At 38.4% G+C, this 13,471-nt stretch overlaps 1 protein-coding gene across 1 annotated transcript; it reads right to left on the reverse strand.

Annotated features, from left to right (window-relative positions):
• Nucleotides 1-900: 900 nt before the first annotated feature.
• Nucleotides 901-12,976, reverse strand: LOC133525127 (NEDD4 family-interacting protein 1-like). Its single transcript, XM_061861382.1, has 6 exons — nucleotides 12,788-12,976; nucleotides 12,589-12,688; nucleotides 6,851-6,987; nucleotides 5,662-5,800; nucleotides 2,728-2,913; nucleotides 901-2,432 (listed from the first exon to the last, which is right to left on the reverse strand). The coding sequence occupies exons 1-6, from the start codon at nucleotides 12,806-12,808 to the stop codon at nucleotides 2,329-2,331; spliced, it is 687 nt and encodes a 228-aa protein (XP_061717366.1). The 5' UTR covers nucleotides 12,809-12,976; the 3' UTR covers nucleotides 901-2,328.
• Between the last annotated feature and the right edge of the window lie 495 nt (nucleotides 12,977-13,471).

Here is a 13,471-nt window from a genome sequence, read left to right on the forward strand (position 1 = left end):
AAAATGAATTAATTATGTCGTAAACAATAAATTCGAGTGATTTTAGCTTCGAGCAACTCCGGGAAGGGAATCGGCATTCGCACTATTTCCACTCTGCCGAAGCGCATGCCCAACTGGGCATAGCGCGGTGTGTTGTGACTCGTCCGTACATAAGATGTGTGCAAGATTTGTCTTTGACGTATATCATTTTATATGTATTTGTGTCATTACATATTGGATGTTGTATGTAGTGAGTGAGAAGTGCGACTGAGGGCAGGTTCCCCCCGCAAAAACTGGCAGAACGATTTGTACGGTAAGATATCGCTGGCGCTCCTCCCTTAGGTGTCAGAAGCCGTTGTTGCTCGAAGGTATTTAGACTACATACCTATAAATATCGGTAGCAGAGTTGAGGTACGTATTACATCACGTACGTATGTATTATACGGAATGATTGAAGAGCCGTGAGTAGGAAGAAGCCTGCGCATTTAGTAAGTTAAAAGCAACTGTCTCGTAATACCAGTATTTGTATTTATAAAAATGTTTTATTTTATTTACGACATTTATAGCCACACTCTTTGTTTTATCCATGACAAGTGTCAAATTGAATGACAACGGAGTCTGGTTACTTTTGAAAAATGGTATCTTACGCAAGTGTGACATTTTATTTTCTTCAAACAACTATATACATACGTATATAGATAAATACATACTTATATACATAGAATACACCCATGACTTAGGAACAAATATCTGTGTTAATCACACAAATAAATGCCCTTACTGGGATTCGAATCCGGGACCATATATCGGCTCTAATTAACGAACACTTAATATATCGACATCGAAACATTAAGATATTGCTATCCTTGTCTAACTTACCATAGAATGTGATGCATATCAACAACGTCAAAGAGACAAGTGTATAGACAATAGACATATATTCACAGTTAAAACAAACCTTAGCCTTACGCCAATAGAGTTCAAAATTGAATACACTCAATTTGTACATACCTTGGTTCTTTTTACATACTGGCCTACATTACAACAATAACACGAAGATTGAAAGATATTTATTGATCAATATTTATTGACGGGCAATCTTTATTGACAATAACATTGTTATTGAGAGGAAAGTGGACGACCGCTTTCCTATACAAACATAATCCCCCATTTTCCTCCGATATTGACATTATGGAATATTTTTACCTTCGTTCTTTTTTGCCCCGATTTTTTTCGTTTTTTTTTAGTTACAAACAAAAAAAAAAATGCGTGTGGGATCTATAAGTTAGATAGGGTACACACTGAAAAGTACAGCCACGTCTGAAAATATTTATACGGACAAAAAGCCAAAAATATGTATACACGACCATATTGCCCATATATCAAGGTAGTGTATACATATTTTTGGAACTTTGTCCGTATAGATATTTTCCGTCCGTATACCAGTAATTGGCACCTATATCTGTAGTAGCCCAATATTGATTTAGGTACCGAAGGGTTTATGCCACTTTGAGCTAAATTTGTATTAAATCTTTCATTTCATTTTTCATTTCATTTTTCATTTTCATTTTTCAAATAGCTAACCATATCAGTAGAGAAGAAAACATACTATCATCCTTACAGTAGTAATAAGATGGATATGTTTTAAATGCTCTTTATGGTTTTTACGACAAAGTTGGTTAGCCTGACAAATTAAAAAAGTAGTAACCCGTTTTTTAATTCAAACGCCACTTATTAAATTTCATTCGTAGAAATACACTTAAAATCAAAGTTTCACAGACAATATTGGATCTTATAACAGTCTTGCTTCCACAAATGAATAATTAAGCAGGTGCGAGGGAGTACGCTAGTAGAATATTACTCACACCGTAAGAAAATATGAGTGCATCCAGTCATATACCTATCTCTTTCCCGTACATGCTTTAGTTCAGTGGGTGGGAGAGAAAACGTTTGTAGAACAAACCTAGAAAAGAATCCTTTTTCTTCTCATGCACGCTCCAAGGACCAACCGACAAAACAATGTACAACCGTCTCTCTTCCGCATATTAAGTGCGAGGAATAACTAATAAAAGAGGAAAAAACACTTACTCCTAGTTAGATGTAGTACACCAAAAACTATAACCATCTCTTCCTCGCATGAAAAGATCTATAGTAAAAGTGCTGATAAGGAAAAGTTGGTCAACCATATCCGTCTCCTTCTCGACATAAGAGGATGTGAGCGAGATCCGTAGAAGAGGAGATTTTACTACACTGTTCCGGAGTCGACGCTAACCATATAGCCTAGTAGAGGCTAACTAACCCTAGTCGTCTCCCTCTCGCATATGTAGTCGTAAGCGGGTGTGAACGAGATCAATAGAAGAATAGGAGACGTTCTTGAGCTGTGCCGGAGAGTAGGCGCCAACCGCGTTTAATGTTCAGGTATTGGATGATGGCGCGCACGCAGATTAAGATACCTGGAAGAAAATAATAAAATAAAAACATTTATTTGTAGGTAAATTAAGCTTATACCTTGAAGCCTTGGTAGCCTAGCGGTAAGAGCGTGCGACTTTCAATCCGGTCACGGGTTCAAACCTCGGCTCGTACCAATGAGTTTTTCGGAACTTATATACGATATATCATTTGATATTTACCAGCCGCTTTTCAGTGATGGAAAACATCGTGAGGAAACCGGACTAATCCCAATAAGTCCTCGTTTCCCCTCTGGGTTGAAGCTGGGACGCCGTGTGACAGAACATCATCATATCTTACCGAAAGCCATGATGAGCCACCAGAGCCACGAGTTCTCGTGGCTGGCGAGCTCGGTGGAGTGCTTGACGATGAGCGTCCACTTGGCCAGCGACAGCCCGAAGCCGGCCAGCGCGCCGTAGCGGGACGCCACCGTGTGGCAGAAGCACATCAGGAGTAGGAACCCGATCCAGTTGAAAAGGAATGCCACTGAAATGGAAGATAAATGTTTTCACCACACTAACTGGTAAAGGCCCTCTTGATCGTTCAAAAACTAATGAGAAAGTTGAATTTTATCCACATGTGGGGCAAAGCAATCAGATGCTAATTTTGAGAATCCTTATGTTAGCTAGTAGAATTGACTTTTAAATGATGATTTTGAATGATTTGTTTTATTACGTTCATTTGGATTTGATTTAATTTGTTTTTTTTTGTAGTTCATAGTTAGTAGTTTCCTCGCGTTGATGTGGTGAAAAATTTTGTGTTTCACTCGGAGGCAAAGTTTGTTTAACCCTCGTGCCTCGAAACCCTCGCAACGCTCAAGATTCCAGTTCTCGAAACACTCACTACGCTCGTAGTTAATTCTGGTATCTTTCGCTTGCTCGGGTATCAGTATTAGCGCGAGCGGTTAAACAAAAACTTTGCCCCATTGTAAAACAAATAACTATTTTTCTTGAGTATAACCCTGGTTATGCTTGATAAATATTATGGTTAAGCGAAGAACCCTTTGCGGCGTGGCACCGCTGAAGTTTTGTATCGCAATATAGGTGATCCGCCTCGATACATTAAGTGACATTTGACAGGTAACAAAATGTAAAACGTTGAAAGTGAAGAATTGAAGTCAAGTCACACTTCGGTGTAGGCGAAATTACGTTATAGTGACATCGGCGAAACCAAATGTTCTTTATACGAATATTTGCACGCTACATTGCCAATTTACCAGCTATATTGTTTTAAGTGGTTTTATTGACATTCAAACTCAACATGTTATAATTTATTTTCCAACCGTCGTTTACCAATTTAGACCTTATGAGAGATTTCAATGGGGTTGGTTTTCTTCAAGAACGTGTAGTTAAAACTTTGGGCAATTTACAGCATGATTATAAAAAGTAACAGCTGTTAATATAAATTAAATGTTTGTTTAGGTATACAATTGGTTTAGTACCAACAGAAAAGATCAACTCATCTTTGCTTTCAATCGTAGTTCGTTTTACGTTACTACTGTTTTTTTTTACCACCCTTTTGTCTCAAAGAAAAATAAACGTTAGCTGGTCATTAGTTGCGCTGCGTCTTGTTTTTTAGGGTTCCGTTGCTCGACAGGAAAAAACGGAACCCTTATAGGATCACTTTGTTGTCCGTCCGTCCGTCTGTCTGTCTGTCAAGACCCTTTTTCTCAGGAACGCGTGGAGATAATAAGCTGGAATTAATATCAAATACTCAGGTCTACTTGTCCCTTGGAGCTGTGAAAGTTCTAAGCCAACGGAATCAAAAGATACAGCCGTTTATGCCGCAAATTTTCGACACTCGCAAGGGAATCAAAACCAACAGGGTACTTCCCACGAACTCAGAATCTTGAAATTTGGTACGAAGCAACGTCTTATAGCACAGATAAAGGAAAAATTGCGAAAACTGTAAATTTTTAGTTACATCATATAATAAAAATATTTTTAATAATTGATATGACTCGATTGTCGTGATGGGTGAACTTTTACTTATATACCTACAGGTTTGTACGGAACCCTCGGTGCGTGAGTCCGACTCGCACTTGACCGGTTTTTTTTAACCAAAGTGTCAATCACTACAGTTCGTTTTTTTTTAGCATAAGAAAGAAGGTAAGCGATTTTGTCGTGTCTTTGATTTGAAAAACACTTTTCAAAAATATGTCACAATTATAAATCATGTAAGATCATTTACAATATTTTGCTGTTATAAGTAATAGTTTCTGATGAAAAAAAAACGTTTTCAATAAAAAAAGGACTATATCTTTTCGAACGTCCGAACGGAGGAAAACGAACATTTAAGTGTTATCCATCATTTTTCTACGTGTTTGCTGCCGTTCTTCAACCCACCAACGTAGCGGCAGCTGACGTTCACGAGGCTTCATTGTACATCTTTAACTATTTTACAAGTATTTTATAAAAGTCAGCACAGGGGAAATTGTGACATTAACCTGAGGCGGGATCTAAGAAGTTAGACAAACATTGTTTTCTTCCTATTTCACAAAGTCTGAGTAAAGTATTGGATAGCAAATTAACAATAGTACACTGTGCAACGAGAGTCTATATATTCACGATAGCCGCAGGAATTAAAGACTCGAGTAACAATATTCTTGCCTCCGACAATACTTTACACACAATGTTTTTCATCACACTTGCGAAGAAAAAACTATTTTTTAAGCAAAATCATTCTTAAATATCAAACATTCAAACAAACAAAATCAAATCAAACATTCAAACAAATTTTATCAAATTTCAAACATTCGTCCGCCATATTGTCATGTTTTGATAAGTTACGCATAGAAGGCACAGACTTATCCGACATTCAGCCTCAATTGAACATTGTATAAAATTATTTTGAACGGCTATTAAATTAATCAAATTAAATATTTTAAAACATAAACACATATAAAATTATTAACTTTATATTTTAAAACTAAAACTCATTTATGCTACTTGGTCTGTATGGAAGAAAACTATAACTCCCTAGGGAGTTATAGATATTTTTTCACACTCCATAACTCCCTCGGGAACAAAATAGGCCTTTGTCCTTCAGTACACCTGCATGAAAAAGATCTTTATGCAAAACTTAGCACTTTATCTACCATTTAAGCTTATTGGAAGATTGTGAAACGCCAACAATGACATTATTCGTCAGCTAAGTGGCAAGTAGTTTATTTAGGACTTTACTTGGACATTATGAAACAGACCCTAAGGGAAAATAAATGGATAACTGACTCACCGAAGAACGAAGTAAGGAACATGACATCAGTGCCAAGCAAGCTGTTCTCAGGGTCCAGCTGTTCGCCGGGGCCTTCTGCAGGCTCTACTGTGACAAACGCGGCGAACGTGGGGAGGGGCGGCGGTAGGGGGCCTTGTATCTGTGAAACAATATAAAGTCATTATTTATTCCCGGTTATTTATGGTCCCGGGTTCAAATCCTGGTAAGAGCATTTATTTGTGTGATAAGCACAGATATTTGTTTCGGAGTCATGTATGTTTTCAATGTAGTTAGGTATTCATAAATATTTATTTATTTTATATATATATATATATATATATCGTTGTCTAAGTACCTACAACAAAAGCCTTATTAAGCTTACTGTAGGACTTAGTCAATTTGTGTAATAATGTCCTATAATATTTGTTTATTTATTTTAATGTTATTGCACAAAATACAAGAATAATGTACAAATTGCGGACTTAATGCGTAATGACATTCTCTACCAGTCAACCAATGGGCTTAACCAGAAAGAATGCGCCTCTTTTATGCGAGCGGTGGGCTCCTGTTTTGAGCACGTGCCAAAGCAACATAGTCGTTTAAAAAGCGGCTGTATCGTGGTGGTGTTAAGGTTCAAATCTATGTACATGAAACATGGTTTGGTAATGTAGGACGATCGACCACCTCAATGTAGGCGAGCGCTCATATTATTATATAGATTTGAACCTTGAATCTTGAAACCACCACAATACAGTCACTCGGTCACCAGTTACGTCAACCAGACGTTTCGCGATTTCTCCAAAAAACTTGTGCGCACTGGGACCCCATGGACCTAAAGTTTCAATGCCCAATGGTACAAAATGGTACTCTCTACCAAGGCTCTTATATTTATTACGTTTCAAAATTTCGGCGCTTTCCGCCGCTTCGCCCGCTTTTACATTAGTCCGTTGGAGGTGGGACGGTGCCAGTGTGTCTACACAGGTAGCATCCCACACTAACATCCGTCCCAAGTTCCAAGGAACTAAGGACACCCCATCAGGCATCTTGCCATCATCCCTGATTATGCCAGTCGGCTCAAGAAGAGCAGGCACATTGATGGTGGCAAGAGATCGAGGGATTATGTCATTAAGTGACGCATTTCTCTAAAAACGACCTGCACTTTTTTTGACAAGATAAAATTATTATTATATGTGAATTGTAATACGCATACCTGTTGTATCCCGTCCCCTTCCATCTGCTTCTCTCTCTGCACTTCCTCGTAAGTGGGCAGCTTCGAGTTGGCCGCCACATCGTACGGCGGCGGAGCCGAGAAGTCGGCCTGCGGCGGGGGTATGTCTTGTGTGTTGTCTGAAACAAATATATGTAACTCTAAATGGGAAGGCAGGTGGAAGGTAATGGACATAAACGCACAACGCTTATGAGGAAAAATGACGGAGTACGTGAATGCTTCACCACACACCCTCCTCATTTTCCTCTCTCAATATTAATATTATAGAAAATATGTTTACGCATTCTGATGTACAATCATGCTCCGTGACAGTTGAGCCATTTAGGTAGCGTAAGTACTGAACAACTAGTTTAGCTAGGATCCTAAATTGCTCAACCATGTTTTGACGACCGGTTTGGCCTAGTGGGTAGTGAGCCTGCCTACGAAGCCGATGGTCCCGGGTTCAAATCCTGGTAAGGGCATTTATTCGTGTGATAAGCATGCATATTTGTTCCTGAGTCATGGATGTTTTCTATGTATTTAAGTATTTATAAATATTTATGTATTATATATATTGTTGTCTAAGTACCCTCAACACAAGACTTATTGTGCTTACTGTGGGACTTAGTCAATTTGTGTAATAATATTCTATTTTTTTTTATCGCGGAGCGTGATAGTATTCCCTTCGATCGAGGCTGCAACCCAATATCAACCTTTGTACATTCTGACAAGGTTCTCGATGACGCGCCGCGCATTTCTGGCGTGGCGTTCAAAGTGTTAAGGAAAATAAATAAATAAATATTTGGTGACAATCTTACACAGATGGAGCTAGCCCCAAACTAAGCAAAACTTGTACTATGGGTCCTAGGCGACGATATACATACGTATATAGATAAATACATACTTATACATAGTAAACACCCATGACTCGGGAACAAATATCTGCTCATCACACAAATATATGCCCTTACCGGGATTCGAACCCGGGACCATCGGCGACATAGGCAGGGTCACTACCCACTATACCAGACCCGATCGTCGGTTGAAAACCCCAAGGATATTCATATTCATATATTTTATTGCGCCCATGATCATTTTTACATAGGATGGTATTAAAACATTATAAAGTCGGTACAGTCACGTTTGATTTGATATAGATACGGAAAAAGTGCCAAAAATATGTAAGCAGAACCTTTATACGTGGGCAATAAGGTCGTGTATACATATTATAGGCACTTTGTCTGTATCGATATTTTCAGACGTGACTGTACATGATACCCTGTTAGGGCATGGCAATAATACTAATGGTGACTATTTACAAGAGTTATTCAAAAGAAATATTCACATAATAGCTATTTTTGTCATTGTATTTGTTACCAAACACTATTTTATTGATGTTTTGTTTGCGTGTACGTGAGATACTCGTAAATCGCGTAACAAAGAGGTCACGTCAGGATGACGCTTACGCACCGCACCCTTTCCTGTTCGTCATCAATGTCATCATACAGAGAGACATCATTGTATAACATGAAACATGGAACTAAATTGATTTTAATTTTTAGTGGAAGCAATGATGCCCCGATTGGTGACACACAGGCTGTGTGACACAGCACAGATACTAGCATTACTCGGTTAACACACTGATGCGGATCTACATGCCGCTCCGGATGTCTGAGCGAGACAGCGCTATACACATATGTAGCGATGTCCCTCTCGCACACCGGAGCGGCGTACGGGTCCACATACATTGTAAAGACCGCCTAAAATACCATTATACAAAAAAAAGCATCCTTGTTTGTAACAGCACATACTTTCATTAATATACTCTGACCATGCTAACTTTGCACAAACGTGGTATTGGTAGTAATAAGTTTTTGGCAAAGATTAAATTATTGGTACAAGGTTCTATGACTGACTGTACTTTTCTTACCACAGACTAATACTATTCTAATAAAAACCCCAAACACAATTAGGTTGCCTTGTTTCATTACAGAGTTCCAATGGCCACCTCCTGTCTCCATATCAGCTCGATGGTACTGTAATATTACATTGTCACCTGACTTACATATGGATCTAATTAAGCTAAGATTTGACTCACACTAACTAACAAACTTACATACGTACTAACACGGCAAGTTAAATAAATGCTTGTAAAAATTCTTACATATAAGCTACTAGTATACAATGTATCATTATAAACCTTATTAGAATATGCAAAGGTTGATATTACACTCTAACCATACGCATCTGTTAGAGTACTTGGCGGTCAAAATGTTAAGATTTTTTATATTCAGCAGAAAGAACTAGAGAGAAGAATAGTGAATGGGTGGAGTACTGGTCCCTGAAAGATGTCTTCAAAGATAAACAACTCCACTCTAAGACAAAGGGTAAACTATTCAACACATGTATTCTTCCTGTCCTAATGTATGGTAGCCAAACCTGGGCCCTGACAAAAGCTACTACATCCCATCTAGCATGCTGCCAGTGCGCCATGGAGAGGAGCGTGATAGGTGTACAGAAGACTGACCGGCAACCAAACACCCTAATTAGGAATAGGACGAAAGTCCAAGACATTAGAAGACTTAAATGGAATTGGGCCGGCCATATCATCCGAGGCACAAACAAATGGAGCAAGCGAGTCACCCAATGGTACCCAAGAGAGGGAGAGAGAGGGGTGAAGAGACCTCTAATGATATGGGACAATGACATCGCGCAGGTAGCTGGCCGTACCTGGAGCAAAGTGGCAATAGATCGGAGAGAGTGGAGAAGATTGGAGGAAGCCTTTGCCGAAGGGCAAGCAGGCAAAGAATACAAAAGATGGGAGATAATAGACGGATAATTTCTTTGTTCTTTAAATAAAGGCTATTTTATTTTATTTATTATATCTTCAGTAATCACGCACAAGGATGGACATATGCAGTGCCGGATTAAGACATTTTGGTGCCCTAAGCATTTCTAGACCATGGTGCCCCCTCATCAAGATTACATTGAATTTTATTGGTAAATTGAGTGACGTTTATTGCCGCATTACTGCTGAGAATAGAATTTTCAATGCGTCACATCATTTTATCACGGAAATTGACAGTATTGCAGCAGTATTGTTCCAAGAGTAGGTAAGGTCAAGTGTAAGCAAATTCGAAGACCGTGTTTTGCATAAGTCCGGAGGCCAAGCCAACCATTGTCCAAGTGTATGCGAAGACGTAAGACATAGGCCGTTCTCCGCAGGGTTTTGCAACCTCTAGAGCTTTCCTGCGAAGCTCATTCATGTGAGGCCGAGCTTCAGTAGAGGCTTAGCCATTGGCCATTGGTTCTTGTCAGAACCAGTACCAATGGCAACAAATGTCTTAAATAGCAAATTATTGTTTACGAAAACGGGACTTAATAGGGTACGGTTAAAAAATAACCTCTGACTAGACGTTTCAAGGACGGCGTTGTCCCCATGGTCTCGGAGAAGACTGTGTAAAGTCGACATCATTATTTTGACGTTGGAGGTAATTTTAGAACTTAATCAAACGCAATTAAGTCCCGTTTTTTTTAATAATAATGTGTCACAATTAGGCCAATACCATTAGATTTTATCGACTTACAAATACGTGTAATCCAAGTTTGCTCCATTCCAGGAGGTGTGCATAAATGTTTCCTTATTTTCAGTTTTTTTGCTTGTACCTAAATCGAAAACGGTACGGCCGACGGAAAATCTGTTCTAATTACGAGTATTATTAAAATTGATATCTGAGGATCCGAAATGTAATTTAACTATGTTCTTACAATAAAATATATTGATTGATTGATTTAAGGTAAGTACCTTCGTAGTAAATTGTAAAAAAAGGTCGACATTTTTTATTTTTTAAAAAATCATGTTAATGATCCGAAAACGCTTTCTTAACAGTGTCTGATCCACCAAGTGCTATTGTAATTGATAATGGGTTCCTTCTACATCGAGTGGTTTGGCAATCCAAAGGAAAAAATTATCTCCTAAGGATCCCAAAATGTTTGCACACCTCCTGGGATAGAGCAAACTCGCATTACACGTATTTAGGATCAAATAAATGTATTAAAACAATTTCCAGCTTGCTGGGAATTAATTCCTCAAAACGCTATTTTAGGATCTAATTTAATTGGCCATTTAGGCCAACAGTGTTTTTAAAGGCAACTTCTAAGGCTGAATGCGCGGAGCGTTCGATCGGCGCTTACGGATGAGGCCAAAGGTCGAGCTGGAAGAAAACAAGGCTTGAATTTGACCAATGGCGAGGTATGAATAGCTGGACGTCCGGAGCAGGGATCGGAACCGGTTTTTTGCAAAAACATCGAAATAACCATATATTTCGGTTTATTTTATACTCTAAATGTAGGACTCAGTTGTGTTTTCAGATAACGACTTCGTATTATTAGATTGCCTAATTAGAAATGAAGTAATTAACAAAGAACGAAAAAATACCGTTTTCGTTCCCATACAAAAAATACCGGTTTCCGATCCCTGGTCCGGAGCCTCGGATCGCGGCGCGTTATCGTATAATACAACCAATGGCGAGGTGTGAGCAAGGCAGCTCAGCTGCGAAAGAGGACAGCATGGATTTGGATCCGTGGCCAAGCAAAAGTGAGGCAGTTTGCATAAAGTAGAAGGCCTGGCGTCGCATAAGACCTAACGCCGAACTGCAAAGGAGTGGCTTGAAATCAAACCTATGTAATCCTACTGCTCGGCCTTTGGCTTAACTCGAAAGCGCAACTTGATAAGATGCTTTTGTTTTTCGGCCTTTGCAGGGCCCTTTATTACACTTTGACAATTAGGTCGCAGGATCGCGGCTCTGCAGCACTCGGCCTGGCCGATACATCTGGTGTGTAAGAGAGCAAAATACGCTACAAAATCGGTAATCTACGTCGAGAAAATCGGGTGGCCACAAGCCCGACGGTAAAATTTTTTGGCCATGAACTTTGATGGCCTCCGCGTAAGGTTGGAGATGTGCTTACGTATTCTCACTCTCTTACGACCCTTCGTTATTAGATGGGTACTTGCACACGTATAAAAAAGTTTCGTGTACATAAGTACTACACTACGACTGCGATGCTGATGCAGCCTGCGCGTTTTTTTTTCCTACGATTTTGGTGCCCCCCTAGACGTGGTGCCCTAAGCAAGTGCTTATTTTGCTTAATGGTTAATCCGGCACTGGACATATGGCCATGCGTTGGCCAGACAGAACAATGTCAGAGACAAAAACCACTTTACAGACTAGCATACACTGCACCAAAGAGCGGCTTAGAGAGCACTGGTGAAGAGTGTCCTCAGTCGTCACATCCCGCAGCCATCAGGATACGACAAGGAAGATCATAATCATAATCACAATATTTAGTGATAATATAAATTACAGCAATCATTTAAATATTCCTTTCTTAGTGTTAATGTTTCAAAAGTATCTGAGTTGTGCATGATGATATTATGTAAAGTACGCCAATTCTTTTTTTTTCAAAGCATTCTGATTCATCCATCCATCTGATTTACAACCTTATTAACGAGGCACAAAGTCGCATTTTTAACGTAAATCTACTGAACGTTATTTTATTTTATGCTACGGTTTGTAGAATTGAATTGTTCTTGCTCATGAAAGGGACAATGTTTACTAAACAGGGTGATTCATATCTAATGCATATGTAATACGTATCGATGAAAAATCGATTACAATATTATCAACGCAAGTACTAAATCGCTGATAAGAAAAACATAAAACAAATTTGTAAATACTTACTCATATCGATGAAATGTGGCTGCATATTGGAGTCTATTGACGCTGGTAATATGACTCTTAAATGCGCCGGCGGGCATATATTATCCCCTTGAGGATGGTTCTGTAAAATATTAACCATTTCACGTCACATAATGCACGCAAATAAGTTACATAAATAAATTAGTACACACAATCACAATCGTCACCAATGTTCACGTACCATTTTGTTATCGTCGAACATGCGGCAAATCGGTTATAACTGTAAAACTAGAACAATACTTTGAGCTAGTACACTCCAACGTAGAATTGTCTGAATTATTGTAGAAGTTATAGGACTTTAATATTTTAATCAATCACTAAACGGCGTACAATAATCGGCCAAACACCTCAATGTACTCTATGTACTCAGAGAAGGGTCGTTCAAATTGTAACTTAAGATTATTTTTCTGATGGTCTTACAATATTTTTTCGTAATTTCTCATATCATTGGGGCTCAATATATACCAACTAATTTACTATATATTATACATACTATTATATTCACTTGATCTCCTTAAATAGTTCAAATTTAATTTCATATTTTGTTTATCAAGTACTTTAATAACAAGTTTTAGAACGTGCAAAGTAAAATGTCAATATTGTTTTTGTGTTGCTACTTCAAATAATCTTGTTTGTATTTTTCTGCTACAACTCTTTAAGAATTGTATGTCTATGCTTTAAGAAAATCATTCACTATCCAACTTTTCTTATAGCTCCTAGTGAGTATTATATTCTTTGCTCAGCTCGTCTCGGTAAACCAATGAGTAATATAAGTAAGATAATAAGATATGACAAACGAATGATAATGAATAGTAAAATATAAATAGAAAACGGTTGCTCATTGAATTTAATCTCAAGAAGGTTT

This window comes from Cydia pomonella, chromosome 14 (assembly GCF_033807575.1).
Source record: "Cydia pomonella isolate Wapato2018A chromosome 14, ilCydPomo1, whole genome shotgun sequence".
NCBI lineage: Eukaryota > Metazoa > Arthropoda > Insecta > Lepidoptera > Tortricidae > Cydia > Cydia pomonella.